This window comes from Paroedura picta, chromosome 1 (assembly GCF_049243985.1).
Source record: "Paroedura picta isolate Pp20150507F chromosome 1, Ppicta_v3.0, whole genome shotgun sequence".
In the NCBI taxonomy this organism is placed as follows: Eukaryota; Metazoa; Chordata; class Lepidosauria; order Squamata; family Gekkonidae; genus Paroedura; species Paroedura picta.
The window spans coordinates 56,289,419-56,308,336 of record NC_135369.1 but is presented as its reverse complement, the minus strand read 5'-3'; the positions used below and the strand labels follow the sequence as shown (position 1 = coordinate 56,308,336).

At 41.8% G+C, this 18,918-nt stretch overlaps 1 protein-coding gene across 1 annotated transcript in view; it reads right to left on the bottom strand.

Annotated features, from left to right (window-relative positions):
* The window catches only part of KCTD3 (potassium channel tetramerization domain containing 3), a 35,499-nt gene that overhangs the window by 2,948 nt on the left and 13,633 nt on the right, over positions 1–18,918 (bottom strand). Inside the window, exons 9-15 of the mRNA XM_077339270.1 lie at positions 17,489–17,679; positions 12,763–12,878; positions 7,410–7,497; positions 7,150–7,266; positions 5,050–5,220; positions 3,759–3,914; positions 3,038–3,134 (exon numbers count right to left, since the gene is read on the bottom strand). Of these exons, the coding sequence (XP_077195385.1) occupies positions 3,038–3,134; positions 3,759–3,914; positions 5,050–5,220; positions 7,150–7,266; positions 7,410–7,497; positions 12,763–12,878; positions 17,489–17,679 (936 nt within the window). The remainder of the gene's footprint in view (positions 1–3,037; positions 3,135–3,758; positions 3,915–5,049; positions 5,221–7,149; positions 7,267–7,409; positions 7,498–12,762; positions 12,879–17,488; positions 17,680–18,918) is intronic.

Here is an 18,918-nt window from a genome sequence, read left to right as displayed (position 1 = left end):
CAGATTTTCTAGAAAATTTGTGTAAATCATCCCTTATAGGGGAAGAAAGCTGCACATTTTACTGTGCATGGCAGCCTGATGGTAACTATGGGTAGAAAAGGAGCCAATGTTGTTCATGGAGTCTGCTCTGCCACAGCCAGCCATTCATGCCTGTCATATGGACTGCAGCCATTCCTTCAGCACTGGGACCCAGAAGACTGCTGAAAACGCTGTTAGACATTTCTAAACTGATATATTAAAGCCACACTGCTTCCATTCTTAGAAAAATAGGAAAGGAATTGGCAAGACAGAATCCGTGAATTGCCTAGTTCATGGCTACCATACCTGTGCCATCCATATGTTTCAGTGTGGAGCTTACAGAATTTCTCTCCTGAAAACTATGGAAGTGTTTTGTGGTAGTCAAAGGGCTCTTCTGAAATATCAGCTTCTAGGAGGGAGGAAAGGGGGGGGGAGCTAACTGCAAAACACTGATGAGTACGCTTGTGTGGCTAGGTCCAGGACTACTGCTGCTTAACAAAAGTAACCATATCTGCATTAAAAGAAGAAGAAGAAAAGAGTAGATGGTCCCACAGCAGTTGGGAGTAATTGCTTGAGGAAGGATGCGCAACTTCTAAACGTGCCCAAAGCATAGTGCTACCATGGGAACTGATCACCGATGCAATTATTTCAGGGAGCAAGCATGTACGCATACGTGAAGGCAGGTTTTAATTAACAAATAGGAAGCACAGGTTGATTAGACAATGCTTGCAGTAATCAAAGCGACTGAGGTCAAAGTTGAACAGGCTCTGAGTTATTACGTTAAAATTTACCCGAATATGACACCAATTTTAATAAACATGTGGCATTTTCTTCCTGTAGATGCACAGAACGTTAAATCATAGTGATTTATAACATTTATTGGGATGATAATTTGGCCTCCAACCACATTACAAGCTTCTAATGTCATTTGCTGAAAAACAAACAAGCTGTCAGAGGGATAATCTAGGTGCTCCAAAAAGGTACTCTTGATTAATTTCTCCAACAGTGGCTTATGATTGTACATAATGAATTTTGATGCAAAGAAGATTGATTCTCTTTAAGAGTTTTATTCATTATAAGATTAAGTAATAAGAAACGATAGGCCATGTGTTCCAGATTCCGTGTGCTGGCAAATCGCTATTAGCGGCTGTAGTTACACTAGCCGTTTCCGTTTTAGAACAGTGCTATTTTCTTTAACTAGTATCCTGGGCTTTCAAGAACACTTTAGCGGCTGTTTCCACATCTTTGGGTTTCATTTAGTTTAAATAGCCAGGCAACATATCATTTTTTTATGAAAGGTAGCAATACACACAAGCATATGGGAGGAACAGAAGAGAGCTCTAAAATAAGAGATATAATTAAATGCCCATTTAAAAAGTGAAAGTTAAAAGCAATCCTGCTTGTAAGTAAACTAGGGATGTAAAACACACATTTTACTGTTACGATACAAGCCAAGACACAAATTGATTTTTTGCCCTTCTATATCCTTGGTATCCAGGTTCCTGATCACTTAAAAAAATGTCAGCTTCTGAAACATTCCTAGAGCACAGTAAATCCGTTTTAGTGATAGGTAAAATAAATGCGTAAAATGGCACACACAGAATCATCGGCGTCTGCTCCAAAATGCTGGATGACCCAACACCCCTCACACCATTTATCCTGCTCATGGGCAGCTATAAGATGGCACAGACATTCAGGAAAGAATATGCAGAATCCTGAGTTCAAAACCTAATATTACTAACAATATCAGAGCAGATACAATTTTTTTTTGTGGGGGAGGGAGATTCACGTAAAGACCTTGTACCTAAAATAACTCACACTGTATAATCAAGTACTTCAATGGGAAGAAAATCCCAAAGGCAAAAACCTGATGTAGCACATCATTCCAACCATTGTACATGAGCGATTTTGGCACATTTTTGAGACAGTCATTTAGTTCTTATATTCTGCTTTTCTCTACCAGGAGTCTCAGAGTGGCTTATAATCGCCTTCCCTTTCCTCTCCCCACAACAGACACCCTGTGAGGGAGGTGAGACTGAGAGAGCCCTGATGTTACTGCTCAGTCAGATCAGCTTTATCAGTGCTGTGGTGAGCCCAAGGTCACCCAGCTGGCTGCATGTGGAGGAGCGCGGAATCAAACCCAGCTCACCAGATTAGAAGTCCACGCTCCTAACCATTACACTGAGCTCAACAGTGTATGCACACCTAACCTTTCCCATCACCAACCTGTTAAATTTAGTTTGTCTTCCACATACATTTAGCCTGGGTAGATGGGAAAGGGAACAACTGACTTATTGCCAATTTGTCTAGGAGATATATTTGAGCCACAGAGTTCAGCGAGGATACTGGAAATGGGCTAAATATATACACACTGAATAAGGTAGAAAACTCCACATTGCACAGGCTCTACAGAGTGCACTCTAGGCCTCTCCACCCTCTGCTCCCTCCTTTGCCAAGGGCGTCAGCACCACCAAGACAGGGCAGGCAAGTCCATGGACAATTTGATTCAACTCTGAGCAGGGAAGGAATTATTACACACCTGGATAACTGGTACCAATACATGAACAATAAGGGAAAGCCAATATGGAACACCCTCCCGTCAACCATTGGTCAGTGCCAAACTTGCGAAGTTTTATTTATTTATTATCCAGTTTATTATATGCCACTCTTTCATGCAGGTTCAGGACGGCTTACAACATTTATGATAAAGATTAAACTGTTTTCACATTAAAGGTAATTAACATTTCACATTAAAAGCAGTTAACATTTAAATCCTAGGACCTCATTGAATTTCATTTCCTGTGACAAAGGGGTGGAGGTAAAGTGCTGTATTACTGTCAATAAGTGTCTACAGGTGGTTAACATACGTATTTTAACATAGGTATTTTAAATTTGTATCTCTTATTGGTCAATATGATGTACACTTAATAAACACAAAGTTCTGTATGTTATCTTGAGAGCCTGCATTGGCTTAGTGTAGGATGTAAGTTTTTTAATGGCCCTACGACAGTGTAATTACCTTTTCCCAGTAGAAGACAGCCTCACAAACAGTTTGTTTGTGATGGGAACAACTTTTTGGATAAATACCTGTTGATCATCACGCTCACCAAAGGGCCCTGTAATACAAAAGAAAAGTCTCAGAGATGTTCTTGAAACAGATAAAGCTTTATGTCAATTATGGCATCATGCCTTCAAAGTTCCATGCACTCAAAACCCTGAATATCCTTTGAAAACAAGTTAGAGGTCCAGGGGCACATTTATTCCAGTATGAGCTGCCCTACTGGAAAAGTATTTTCAAAGTCAAAGAAGACTGCTTCTTCCAGGTAAAAAGTAGTAGCTGTTCTATGACTAACTACCTAAGTTTAGCTGATACAAACCAATTTAAAGTAGTCACAAACCTCCTGTGACAGAAAGGCTATAAAGAAATCTTGTTTCTATTTGTATCATTTCAACTTCCAATTCCTTTTTAAGTATACTACAAATTTCAGGCTACTGAAAGTAATTTAACAAACCAACCAAATAAAAATAGAACCCACAAAGTGGTAGTGAGGTCCAAAGGTCAGCTTGGGGTGGTATAATTCTCAAAACTTCCCTGGATTGTACAAGTAACCTTCTACCCAGCCTAACTCACCTGCTTATTCTAGACAAATTTCCATGTTTGCAAAAGAAAAGAAAAAGAATTCATAGGCTCAGAGAACAGAAAAGCCACCCAGCTGTTGTACTTGGAATACTTTGCCTACCTATGTCATTTCCAGAAGAGTAACTGCCATGACTCTCTGTCTCCTCCAAGGATAAAATTTTGAATGATGCCAAAGGAGTGGATCCTGGCTGTGTTGAAATCATTCCTCTGAAACGCGTTACTGTCCATGTCCGAACATGATTGTTATCAGCACAAACTAGATATAATACAAGGAAGGGGGAAGCTTTTACCATCATACTATGGACTAGTGATGCTATCATTATATTATTGGCTAGCAATACTATTTTTGCTTATACCTGCAATCTCAATGCAACTCCCTCAAGAATAGGAATGGAGAAGTGCTTATATACACAGAGATGTCTGTTGGGAGGTTTTGAGTAGGACATGGCTTCATATATCTGTGCAGTTTCTCACGCTAAACAGACTACCATTTCTTAGAATATAAATGTCACATGTACACCACACAGCAGCAAAAATAAAAATAGGAAAAAAACTGAATACTGAATACTGAAACAGCACTGTGGTGGGGGAAGTTATGCTAGTCCACCCCTAATTTCCAACAACAACAAGAGTCCTACCACATCTTTAACCGCTCCTGTGGAGTGGATTAAATAAAAGGGTAAGGGCTGTTGGGGATGAGTTAGGGCGGGCCCTGTCCAGGATAAAAACTCGGAGGGGCCAATCAGGAACCGCCAGAATGCCCCGGGACGCTGGTGGGTGGGAGGGGGGCCCGCAGCCTTCTCCCTGCTCTGGGAGCAGCCTCGCCGCATCATGGATGCGTCATGGACGCCCTGCAAAGACTTCCCTGGCCACAATAGCCTAGCGCCCGTTTTATTCTCATATAAAATGAGCTTAATTTCTAGTCATATAATAATAACAGCTTTATTTTTATAGCCCATCCTTCCCAGCTGGCTCATGCTGAGTAACAAGGCAAAAACAGAAAAATAATATAAATTAAAACAATAATAATTTAAATTATAAAAAGCTGCCTCTTTAAAAACCTTGCTGGGGGAAGGCTAGTTAACCCTCGACAGATCAGGGTTGTTATTGTTTTTTTGTGGGGATTCTTAAGCAGAAAGCCCACCATTTTCTTGAGGTCAACTTCCTAACTCTACCACAGGCTTGGCAGAACAACTGCAGTTACATTCCCTTCACCTTTTGCTTTGCTGGATTTCTTTATTTGAAATTGAGCATACCACAAGATCTAAACAGGGGACTTGCTTTTACTCATTATTAAGTATTCTCTCTTCCCCATGCCATGCGTGAGTGATTGCACATGCAAGCACAGAGGACAATTCAGGAAGCCACGCATTTATGGGAAACGAGATTACCTGACACCAAATGTTTCTCAGACAACATGATCTTTGTAACAGGGCTTCGGTGAACTGTGAAAGTCTGAAAGAGCTGAGGGCCTGACCCAACTGTTTCTGGATGTTGCACAATTACACGCACTGCTCCAGAGCTTGTGCCATATGCAATCTCAATCCAATTACCACTTACGCCTACAAGAAAAAACACACATTGTTTAATACACAGTCTCTGTCATCACCCAAATGGGGGTGAGGGGATCATGAATACAGTTAAAAATATGCCCATCTGCTGTACATTCTCTAGAAATCTGCTTACTTTACGGTTAACAATCATACAAAAAGCACAAGCCTTTTACTGTACTGCAACTATACAGTTTTAAAAATAATAAGACACAGAAAAGTTGGAAGTAATATTAAGCAAGGTTTGGTAAGTAAAAGCCTAACAAAAGTACAGTAGTATATTACAAGTATATTGTTGCAGAAAATGTGGGACATGTCTAAACCAAGCCCACCAAAATACCAAACCTTTTGGCCATTTCATTCATTACATAAGAAGCTAAGGTTTGCCAGCAAGCATAAATTCAATGATGACTTACAACCAAACCAATTGACACTTTACTTTTTAAAACACCATCAATATAGCTAAGGCTTCATGTCTCAAGACAAGCCAGTTAATTTAATTAAAGCAGTGTCTGTTCATAGGAAGAGAGTGTGTAAGAGATACACTAATAATTGTATATTGAGCTATAAACATAATGTGGCCTCTCTTCTAGTTGGTTTGGTCTTTGCTGCACGAGCAAATGGCAAACAGGACCTTTCTAAGCAGAACACCTATACATGAGCATGTAATAAAGACATCAGTGTGCCATCAATATCTAGACAGGAAATACAAAAAACAAAAAACAAAATTGAAAGTACAAAGACAAGATGCTTGAATTTCCTTCTGCTACATGTACATATGAGAGAGAGAGAGAGAGAGAGAGAGAGAGAGAGAGAGAATTAAACTTTTCTGAATACAAAATTCACAGTATGTTCCAGGTCACTTGGAATATTAACTTTGACCTGACAGCAGAATATACCCAACTAAACCTTTAGACTGACTAGTTTCACTGCTGAAATCTATAATACAAATCTCAGCAACATTCATTCATTCATTCGATTTACAAACCGCCTATCTTGGCAGTCTGATTCTGGCCGCTGCAGAACATATTTATAAAACAGATTTAAAAAAAAAACTTCCATTGGAGAGTGCCCAATGTTAAACCTCTCTGTGATTTTGCCATCCATCCTGTCAGATAAAGGTCTGGATCTTCCCTAATTTAAAGCAGATGATACTGTGTGGGAGGGTAGGGTCCAATAGTGCATTGCATCAAAGGGGAGTATTACAAAGTGAGCCTTATGCCATTGTTGCTGCTGCTGCTTCTCTGATTCAGATGTTATATGAGGCAAAGGAAAACAACTTTCCACATGCCAGCCTCCTGCTGTAGCTATGAGCACTGCTCAAAACCCACCGGAGGAGGTCTTAGCGTCTCTGTGCCTCACTTCCCTCCAGGGTAACCGGCTCATGAACTGTGTGAAACAGGATGGATCAATGTTCTGGTCCAGCGTGGTCTCTCTCGTGTTTTTATGGTTATGTTTTGCCTCTCTTTAACTTCAATGGGTAAATACTGCTAAACTGTGGAATATGATGTTTCCCACAGGACTCCTGATGCTAACAGTTATCTTTCCCAGCAATGGAGGAGAGGGAGGTGAATTCCCTCCTGTAGGGTCATGAATGACAACTGAATGCCCTCTAGCGTTTTCATGGCAGACTCAATACTGGCCTTGCCAGTGCCTTCCCCAGTCATTACCGTTTTACCCCCCAGCAAACTGGGTACTCATTTTACCGACCTTGGAAGGATGGAAGGCTGAGTCAACCTTGAGCTGGCTGCTGGGATTGAACGCCCAACCTCATGGACAGACAGCATGTCTGCCGCTTACCACTCTGCGCCACAAGAGGCTCTCTCAACTGAATATGAACCCTTGTAAATAAATAAACTTTCACCAACCCATCCCCAAGCATTCTCCAATGCTGTTTGTAAATACTTTAAGACAAAATCAAGAAGTGGAGATGGTACAAACTTGTTTTAGGTGTGAGGTAAACACTAAGTGCTGTTATAGCGTCATTGGAAGGATCGTGGTACAGTTCTGTCACCAGAAGATCATTATCCTTCATTCTTAATGGAAATTTCTGCATATCTGTAAAATAAATATATTCATGATTTTAAAACTGGCAAACAGCAGAAATTCAGCTCATGTACAATATTCATTATGATCATTTTTATAATAGTGATATGACACCAATATTGAGAGAATGTACAATGTTAACATCCCTGCCTTACCTATGTAATAAATGGAGCCATTATTGCAGCCTAATAGTAAGAAAGATCCAGCAGTATCATAACTGGTGATGGGGACAACATCTTGAACCTAGAACAAATTTAAATTTAACATTAAATTTAAGCTTCCATTATACTTATTTCACTTTTAAATACTCCCAAGGCACTGTGATTTCAAAAGGTAGGCCTAACACAATATATGGTAGAGTCCTAACAGTATACTTTCTACCTGCTTCCAGTAACCCAACTTTATCAGAATTAAAACTGAACAATTTACAAAGAAGAAAACTCTTCCAGTCTCTTTTCGGGTATCTATTTTAGCGTCTTCCAAAAGCAACTTGTATCTGAAGGGGGGGACAAGTCTGAAGGGCTGGGAGAAACAACTGTCACAAACATGCTAAAATGGGGGACTTGGTCACAATTTTATTGATTATTGGTTCCTCATGTCTTGGCACAGGACAAGTGACTTTCCCCTCCTGCTCCCTTCTTTACAAACACCAATGCAGACCAAATTACAGCCTGATCGTCAGGTATGCTAGCTCCCCCCCCCCAAAAAAAAACATATGCACACAGCATACAGCTAGCCAAATGGGGGCAAGTCATAGCACTGGTCAGAGAGGCAGCATGTGAGCTGTCTAACTAACTAATACTGGACACAATTGCCCAGAGTCTTCTCTCCACCCCCTTCCCCACAATTCCCTATCTGAAGTTATTGTGCATGTACAGGTTTTCACTGAATTCAGTATGCTGACCCTTTTAAATGGTCATTTTTTAAAACAGTTGCATTTATGCATGTGCTCTGATAGTGCGTTGTTTTTTCTGCATATGGTTATGCATTTACAAGACTTATGACTGCAAGAAATTTCTGTGGGAATCCAAAGTTTTTGAGAATACTACAACCTTTCCCCCTCAGAGGTATGCTGTTCCTCACAGAGAGTGAACTGAAATGCCTCTGAGGAAATGAATACATTAATTTCTCTCCCCTTAAGAGTTGGGCCAGTATTAAACTGTGCCCATCATGTGATTAACCCCTTCTGATACATTTCCGTTCTTGAGATCTGCCTGATTCTAGACCGACCCAGTCGCTCCCTGTGTGGGAAATAAGGTTAGTTGCTAATTATTCTGCCATTGTAATATTGTAGAGTTTTATGGGGAGATTGCTTTATACTATTGATTGTTGTTGTTAGGTGCAAAGTCATGTCCGACCCATCGTGACCCCATGGACAATGATCCTCCAGGCCTTCCTGTACTCCGGAGTCCATTTAAGTTTGCACCTACTGCTTCAGTGACTCCATCCCCTTCGTCCCCTTCTTCTTTTGCCCTCAAGCGCTCCCAGCATTAGGCTCTTCTCCAGGGAACCCTTCCTTCATACTATCTTTTCTTACTATCTTTTAACCACCCACTAGTCTTCAGCTACTGAAGAAGAGCTAGTTTTTTATACCCTATTCACAACCTAACGTAGTCCCAAAGCAGCTTACAAACACCTTTCCGTTTCTCTCCCTGCAACATCCCGTGAGGTAGGTGGGGCTGAGAGAACTGCTCTGAGAGGACAACTCTAAGAGAACTGTAACTAGTCCACGATAACCCAGCTGGTTGCATGTGGAAGAGAGGGGAATCAAAACCTGTTCTCCTGTTTAGAGGCCACCATTCTTTAACCACTACATCACTATTTCATTTACTGAACTGAAAACAATCAGATGCTAAACTGCACAGTCATTTTGTAGTGTGTAACCAAGTTTACTATGCAGAAAATAAAGCACAAATATGTTTATGCTGATCACAAAATTTTGGCAACTGAAAACATTTCCAGACACAAAGCTGACATGGAAAATATCTTCAAGGTCAATCCCCCCCCCCTAAAAAAAATGGTTTATTACGTCTCTAAACAATCACTTTTATGAAAGATCATTCTGACTACTGGGATCTCAGGAAAACTCATTTTGCTTTTGACATTTTATAACACAGATTATCCTGTACACAATTTTAAAGAGAAAATATGCATCTCTCTGACATTAGGAGATCAACTGCAACAACCGTCACAATTTTGTTCACAACAAATTCCTGAATCATTGCCAAGTATCCAACACATTTTCTATGGCTACAGACAAGATATTCCCCAAAGAAAAATGAGACATAATTTAAAAACATTCTAACATGCTATATAACTTGTCAGCTCTCAACTTTTAAACTACCGAAAAAATGCAAAATGGTTCCATATTACTAGCATTCAATGCCAAACCTTCCATTGCTTGCAAGAACATTGTTTTATCATATGACATTATGATTTTGCCTAAAGGATGATGAGAAGCCACCAACTCAAACCTAATGGCGAGGATGCCATAAACTATACAAGTTAAACACACATTCTAATATCCTTACAAGATTTAGATAAACTGCAGAAAAATCTCTCTTGGCTACTGAGAGGAAACACAGCAAAACTTTCAAAGGGAAATTATAGTTTTTAGCAATTAGACCACTCAGAAACTGAGGGATGAAACTCAAAACAGGATCCAGGGAATGGTTATTTTAACTCATCTAATTAAACTACTCATTGGCCTACCAATTAACCAGACAATTTTCTAATTGGTTAAATTTTGATTCTTGTAGCCAACTTTCCCCATCCTGCCCCTGGGAAAACAAACCTATCAAGTTCTTGAAGACATTTCACCTACTGCCACCCAATAATTTCTCCTCAAAGGCAATGTTATAGCCATTTAACCTTTAGCTGAAGCACTTTATGTTGTAGGTCTTATTTTCTTTGTCTTTTCAAGTATCGCAAGCATACTAATTTCTCATACAGCTTCTTACAAGCGATACGTGGATCCCAATTGATGACGTTTACCAATGAAAGAGAAATGGTAGAAGAATGTTTTCCCTCTGGTAAGAACATTTTCCTGAGTTCCTAATCTAATATTTTCTGAATCATATAATGGCAGAACTGCATAGCAAGCCAATGTTGACACAAGAACTTAAGAGTATTGAAACACAACTTTAGTCATTTCATAGGTATTACCATTTTAGACTGGTTCAGACTCTCGCCATTCCAGAAACGTCATGGGTGACCTCCTCTGCTTTCCATGCTGTATGATACAAGGTAGGCCTTCCACCACATGATATATGCAGTGAAGCTGCATGCCAGATGCCTCACACCCATATGGGTTTTCCAGGTCTAGTAAAGAAGCTGCCTGTGATATGCTTCTTATCTCTTCATTTTTCACTGAGGCAGCAGGCAAAGAGTTTGGTAAGAATCCTAAATTGCTTATTTATGGGACTATTACCAAAACAGGAATGGTCAATATACAATCATTGCACATCTACTCACAAGTCAAGGCTCTATAACAGGCTCAATCCGGGTTTCATGAGACCCTGTGGTTTCTTAATGGCCCTGGAAGAGTATCCCAAATGGGTTGGAATTAACTTTTTTTTAAAAAATGTGTTAAACATTTATTGGGTGATATGACCATTTATGGTCACATAGACTGCCCCCCCCCAATATGGCCAATGATGGGACTAGAGGGGATGGGAAAGGGAGGGGGCCTCAATAATATTAACACAGCCCACGGCGCTTTGGGCGCCGCGGACTAAATAAAGGCGTAAGGGCTTAGGGGGAGGAGTTAGTGCAGGCTCTGTCCGGGATGAGGAATGGTGCCGATTGGCCCCTTCCTCCGGACAGACCATCGGCCGGGCCGACAAGGGAGCAACTGCGAGCCGCACTCCACGCGGCTCGCAGTTTCTCCCTTGCCGGCGGCCTGACGCGTCGGGAGGCGCAGCCAAGGGAGCCCCCTCCAGCCGCACTGCGCGTGACTGCCGGGGGCTCCCTTGATCTGCACCCTCAACTTGGCCGCATCCGGCTGAACGACGTCATTGTCTTGCCGCCTCCCCGCCGGCAGACGACACTTGCCGCCTGCCCATCTCCAGACGAGGAACTGCTGCCGGCCCAAGACGCAAGCGGCCCGCCTCGCTAATGCTCCACGCGCCTCCCTAACACCCGCGGCCGCAGCCCAGCCTCCTGCCACAGCCGCGACAGCACCCGAGCTGGCGCCACCTTCCCCCGCGCCACTGGCCCCTCCAACAGCTGCGGGAGCACCGCAAGTACCTTCGGCTGCCCTGCCTTTGCCGATGGGACCTCGCCGCCGGCCCACCAAGCCTCCAGGTGCTGCCGGCCTCCGCCGTGCCTGCACCAGCGACCCTGCCCCCAATGGCGGTGGCCACAGCAACGAAGCAGCCAGCGCCTCTCTCGCGAACGGCTGGTGTTGGGACAGGCCGCAGCCACAACGCCCGAGCCGCCGCCGCGCAAATGTCCACCCCTTCGCCTCCGTGCTGCCGCCGAGCGTGCTCCACAGCCTTTCACGCCTCAGGTAGGGCCCGCACCGGCAAGACACCTGCAGGAGCAACCAGCCGACGTGGGAGGGTATTGCCCCGGCCCATCCACGGCCTCGGGTCCGTGCCCGCCCGCCCCCAGGCTGCACAGCCACCCCCGCAACTCCATTGCCCCGCTAGTGCCCGCTGTATTTAAACTACAGCGAGCTTAATTACTAGTTACTAAAATACTCCTGCAATGTTATTTTATTCTTACTAGTGCAACCTACTTCTCAAAAGGCTAGTACAGCTTTTAAAGTGCTTTTAATTTTGGTTTGTTTTTCCCTTGCAGTCAAACATACTAGGTCAGCTTTCACTGCATAGCAAAGTAACTGTTACACCACTTGGCTGTTTGCATTCTCGCCGTGTTACTCATTGGCATGACTGTCACTTATGGGTAAAATCAGGATTTATTCAACCAGTGCTGTGGCAGCCACAGGAGTCAGCCTTAGGTCACTTCTGCCTCTTGAGATTTGCAAGGCAGCCTCTTGGATTTCATTACACAGTGTCTTTACATTGTGCCACAGAGACATTCATCTGGCTGCGTTACAAGGTTTGTTTCTTGCATGAGTGCCCCGCTCTTCCCCCGGTCTTGTCTGGAATCCAAGAATCTCTATTCCCGTTGTCAGAATGCATAATACATAAAAATCACAGGGCCTTTGCAAATACAGATATAAAATACATATCTATAGTTTGATGTACAGTGCCAACATTTGAAAGGCCTCTGATCACAGCAGGAGTTTCCAAATACCCCATGATCACAACAAAGTTCTTTTGTCCAAAGTGCTGGTAAGATTAATCAGGGAAGCAAAGACATCCATTTAATACTTTTATAGTACCAAGTAAAGCACATGCAAGACAAATTTTAAAAGCCAACATTATTTAAAATTTGAGTAGTTCAAGAATGAAAATGAGCTAGCAGAATATAAATGTACCATCTGGACTGATATCTTTGTTGTGTCTTCAGAAAACATGCCATGGTAAGTATTTAACCCACCTGCCAATGCTGAGTCACAGCATTCCACACTCCCACCTTTCCTGTATGACTAGTAGCCACCAACTGGTTGCCAATGAAGAAGAGAGCATCCACAGGGACACCAAGGCTGAATATTCCTAGCAAAACATAACAGACTCTATAAAAAGCCAGCTCCCAAAATAACAGAATAAAACCAAAGGCAGTTCTGCAGAACATACACAGGAGCTTTTCTATTACGGTTTGTAAAATACGACAGAATATTTTGACACCTTTTTTATAACATCAAGTCCTATGGAACACATGGGGAAAGATTCTGTTGGTCATCTTTCCTGACTTTCCTCTTCACCAGAGGCAGAACTGCAGCAACAATGCCAAACCCATTGCTACATACATGGATATTAAGTCAATGGAAGATTGGGGGGGGGATTTCACCTAGTTTCCCCTCCTCACTAAAGTCACCTGAGCTGCATGGCTCCCCATAGCCCCCTGCAAGTTTTGACAATCTCTCAATGCTTTGAAGATAACAGGAGACTGCGGGGAGAGACAGGAAATACATGTTATTAGTCTCCTTCTGCATGTGCTCTGGATCACAGTCTATTGAGGCAACTACAGTAGTTACTCTGTTTTAATTTAGCACAAAGAATTCTTGACAAGTAAATAGCTGTGGTTCAGAGGCAGGATTGACCTAATTTTTCAACCCTTAAGAAGCACCTGGGATCAGCCAACTTACTATAAACAGATTAATGTAAATCTTGTATCAAACACACCTGCATTTATTGATGACAAATTATCTATGAATTGAAATCAGAATGCTGGCATGTGTGAAGGCGCATTGTTGTTGTTTGTTGTTAGGTGCGAAGTCGTGTCCGACCCATCGCGACCCCATGGACAATGATCCTCCAGGCCTTCCTGTCCTCTACCATTCCCCGGAGTCCATTTAAGTTTGCACCAACTGCTTCAGTGACTCCATCCAGCCACCTCATTCTCTGTCGTCCCCTTCTTCTTTTGTCCTCGATCGCTCCCAGCATTAGGCTCTTCTCCAGGGAGTCCTTCCTTCTCATGAGGTGGCCAAAGTATTTGAGTTTCATCTTCAGGATCTGGCCTTCTAAAGAGCAGGCAGGGCTGATCTCCTCTAGGACTGACTGGTTTGTTCGCCTTGCAGTCCAAGGGACTCGCAAGAGTCTTCTCCAGCACCAGAGTTCAAAAGCCTCAATTCTTTGACGCTCGGCCTTCCTTATGGTCCAACTTTCGCAGCCATACATTGCAACTGGGAATACCATAGCCTTGACTATACGCACTTTTGTTGGCATGGTGATGTCTCTGCTTTTTAGGATGCTGTCTAGATTTGCCATAGCTTTAAGGAGCATTAGTTCACTGTTAATATTTAGTCACAATACATCCAGACTGAAAAGACCTTGCACTTTTCCAATCTTATATGCTTGGGGGTGACTTGATGGAACATTTGCCAGCAATATCACACAGATCAGGAATCCTAAGTTTAAAGTACCAAAGACCACAGCAGAGGAGTTACAAGTATGTTGTGATTTGAAGCTCCTTCTGTAGTGTGGTTCACATGGTAACATTATGAAGCAATCTAAATGCAATAATGTTAAGATCTTTGTATCTAAAGCGCAATGAAAGCCCCTCCCAACGCACTGACAGTATCTACATTTTACAAAAGTTGCAATACCAGGAAAAAAGATGTCATTTTAATCTGCAATGTTTTCTGACAGCAACCAATAAGCTTGCTGCATAAAGTGATTTAATTATAATGCCGAATAATTTTCCAGGGCGAATATATGCAACAGCGTGGCACACGAAAGCAGGCAATAATAAAAACAGAGCAACAACTAGAATTGATTACTCTTGAGAAGGATGAGGTTCAGGGAAATCAAGGAAGACAGCATGAATAGTCTGAAGGAATTTAAAGTGTCACTCCTGCTTAGGCTCAACAATGTTGACGTCCGTCCACAGGGAAGACAATGGTATAAGTAATGACAGGTTTTTGTCTTAAGGGGCCTTCTCAGTAAAATATTGCTTATAGCAGCAATCCAGTAGTGGTATCTTATGTAAGTAATATTGAAAGGAAAACAGCCTCTGGGAGAGCTCTATCATGGAGATGCCAGCCCTTGCAATTTTCCATGGATGGTGTTGTCAGATTCTGAAGAGTGTTTGTAACAACAAATTGGTTCTTTTACAGGACCTGAACAAAGTGCTGTTTCGCTATCCCAAGGCAAGGCTGCTAATGTTAGCCTTTGTAAGACTGGCCTGTAAGATTCTCTGAAAGAGAAGAGTCATCCTCGATTAGATTTCTAAATGAACTGAATGAAACCATTTGGGAGGATATTAATTTCAATGCATCCAGATTTAAAAGGAGATATACAGCATGGTTATGCTTCAGAACAAAATCCTGTTCATGATTTTTTTAACCATTTTCCAGATTTTAACCCCTCAGTTTCCTCTGTTTTTAAAAGACTGGTTTACATTTTAAAATTAAATGATTTAAAATGAACTTTTGGAGATTGAGGATCTAAGACCCCAAAAGAAAATCATTTGCACATCACGCACAGATACACACACTTGAAAACTGAGTCTTTAGTTATCTATTCTATGCCTACAAGTTCTCTATGTCAAGATGGCAGAGAATTCCTATTTGGCATTTTTTATCCCCATTTTCATTTGCCTTCAATTACAAGGTTCATCAGGATGTATGAGTCACAAAATCCCTGTCTGCTTGACTTGTATTAAAACTTGTATTGGCTAAAAGCACTACGAACTATACAGGACTATACAGTGCAACAGGCAGAAGCTGCAAAAAGGAGGAAGTACTTTTGTCATACTTTCAACATTCCATTTTAACAGCTAAGAAATAATGAGGTCCTTGTAAGTCCTTCCAACTCAAACAACAGAACTGACAGGGCACAGCATATCCCCAACTCAATTCTCTCCTGCACTCTTTACTACTACCAGTGAGGATGGAGTATAATTTGTTTGAAAACCATACCCTTCCGTCTAATCCTGCAAACTGGCAATTGAGTTTGAAAATAAAACAATCTTCCATTACTATATCGTTGTGGTGCATAAACATTGTGATGTAAGACACCTAAGAAGTGCTTATTATTTTTTATTTGTAACAAAAACAACTAACTTAAGCGAAATGAACAGTCATGATTCTGAAATGTATTTTGCCTATTAAATGTTGATTCCTTCAAGATTTTAAATTACTTTAAGATGGAGAACCAACCTCGTCTCAATTCCCTCTCTCATCACAAAGCTGGTTTCATAAAAATGTATGTATCAAGACTCTTCATCTAAGCTGATGAGCAAATTAAACGTATGGTGACAGCTCTTCATTGCTGAAGGAAACAATCTGTCATTATTGTTACGCCATTACTTAAATGCTACTTTTGGAACTCAACAGATTCCTCGATTCATTCTCTCTTCCCCACTTACTCAGAGACTGCCAGTGATATCTGGAAAAAAGCATGCATTTTAATAAGCAGGACAAGCTGTCAATCAGGTCTCTATTGTGGAGTTTTTGGCTCTAAAAGCATTTTTCATATTCAGACACCTTCTGGTAATGTGAAGCCTTTGGCTCTGGAGTTGTCTGATGGCCAATGCTGGGCATCTCTGCTAATATCTTCTCCAAAGTTTATTAGTGGCAAGGCATTGCCCAAATTGTATTTTTGAAGGTTATCAAAAGGAGACCTTGAGAAACATGGCTTTTAGTAAGAACAAGACAAGCTGGCAGTCATTTCAAGCTGTCATTTCTAATACCCACAGTTAGGTTCACATATGAAGCTAAAGTAAGTCAGGCACAAATGGAATTACTTTCTACTCATTTTCACAATAGGCTTTCAAGAACACTTCAATAAGTTACATACACCAACACCCATCCATTAAAGCAACTAAGTTTTAGAATGTATCTTCTTTCTACTTATGGCACTTTTCCTGTCCTGTACGTGATGGTTAGAAAAGAAGCAATTAAAGCAAACATTAAATCAGTGGTCCCCAACCTTTATATCACTGGGGACCGGTCAACGTTTGACAATTTTAGTGAGGCCCGGGGCGGGGGGTAGTCTTTTGCAAAGGGACGTCGCTGCTTGAGCCCCTGCTCCACTTGCTATCCCGCCAGTGACCCCGACTTCCTGCCCCCCGCTGGGAGGCGCTGCCTGGAGCAGTTGCGCAGTACCACGCCGATGGGGAGTCCCAGCCATGGCAGCTGCCGGAGAGCACCAAAGCGGCAGACTGGCAGGGCAGCCCCCGAGGCAGCAGCTGGGGAGGAGGATGAGAAACCATGAGATACCAACTGATCTACGGACCAGTACCGGTCCCCAGCCCGGGGGTTGGGGACCACTGCATTAAATTCATCTAATATTTGAAGATATTTGTAGGAAGACATCCTTATCCATTGTTCCTCTTAATATTTGTGAAACAGCCCTGGGGGTGGAGAGTGTCCTGGCTGTCCAAGTTGGAATAGGACTAATTAGGGTAAAGCCAGCAAAGCTGGCCGTACCCTGATTGACCCTGCACCTACTGCTCCCGCCCTCCCTCCCTGGACGCTAGCCACTTTGCTCTCAGACACTGCAGGAGCCGACAAGAGAGAGAGACAAGAGAGAGAGAGCTGCACCTGGTCCTAGCACCCAATGCATTCCTGGTTGCAAAGGGCTTTCTTGCTAGTATATATGTATTATAATTTGGAAACTCTGAAATTACACACAATGGTAGCTAAAGAAAATCCACACACCTATTTCACTACCACTGCCGCCATCTTGAATGCTCCATAGGATGATGCTGCTCTCAGAGGCAACAGCAACCATTTTATCTTTGTCGCCATGGGGACCGCCAACAACCTTGGCATTTAGAGCCACACGCTCAATCGTCCAGTCTAAATATGGACTTGTAAATACCTGTTGCCATCCAGAAGATTCTTTGATTCTAAGAAAAAGAGAAATATTTTTGCACAAACCCAAGGTTCTGAAAACAAATGTTGAGCTATACCCCACATTAAGAACAATTATGAATTCCACTAATATCTAGGGAGCACGGTAATTATTTCAAGTATTATATAACTTTAAAAGCATCTGCAAGATGGAAGTAATATATATCTAGTATAACTTCAGAGATCTTAAATCTAGGCAAATGCTCCAATAAATAATACTATAATGACTTACCAATTCTGAACCTGTATACTAATAGATATCTTTAAGAGTGAAACACAGCTTGTTTAGGGTTCTAAACACAGATACATACAAGGCAGGCCAATGGTTGAGGCCAGACTGAACACTAGATAGAAGATCAAAAAGAGTTGGTTGGTCTCACTGCCAAAAATAGAAGGAGGACTTGCCTCCCTAATAAAGAGCTGGAGTCCCCTCCAAGTTTTAATGAAATGGGGCCGATATAAATACAGATGTGTTAATATTTATTCAGGTTTTTAAGCAATTGATTATTTTAGCATATGCTGTTACCCACTCTGAGCTATAGGAAGGGTGGAATAGAAAAATAAAGACTATTGTTAAGTAAATACTGAGACTGAACATTCCTCAGGTATCTAAAATAGACATAGTCTTGGTGGTGGCAGCAAACACCTACTTTGAACACTCCTACTATGAAGAGTTATTCCATATGTCTGGGCACTTATCACAGCCATAAAAACATGAATGGTGTATTAAAGTAATGAGTACACAGATAATCAAAAACTAGGTGTTATGCCAATTTACATGTAAATGTTGTTGAAACGGTGGAGAGGAGAAGAATACAGTACTCTAAGTCTAAATATATTTGCAATTCTGGATAAGCAGGGATGGCCTGAAATTACAACGCTACATAGGTACCTTTTTGTGAAAAGGCATAGAGCAGATCTTTTTGAGAGAAGATTGTCAACTATAATCTCATTCTAACTGCTCACTATTTAATACACATGCAGAGATAGTCATCTTAAAAAATAGACATACTGCAGAAGATGTGCTAACAGTTCTAAAATGTATCTCTGAGGTACTTAGCAATGGTACCCAGTTCTAGATTAGCAGACTCAGCTCCTTCTACGGTGACCACAGCCAGTTTGAAACGCAGAGCCATCCGTTATGTATTGATCCTGGGCAGGGACTCTCAGGAATTCAGCTTAAGAAACCAAAAATCCTGATGTATGGCTTAGGGTAAATGTGTATATGTATGTAC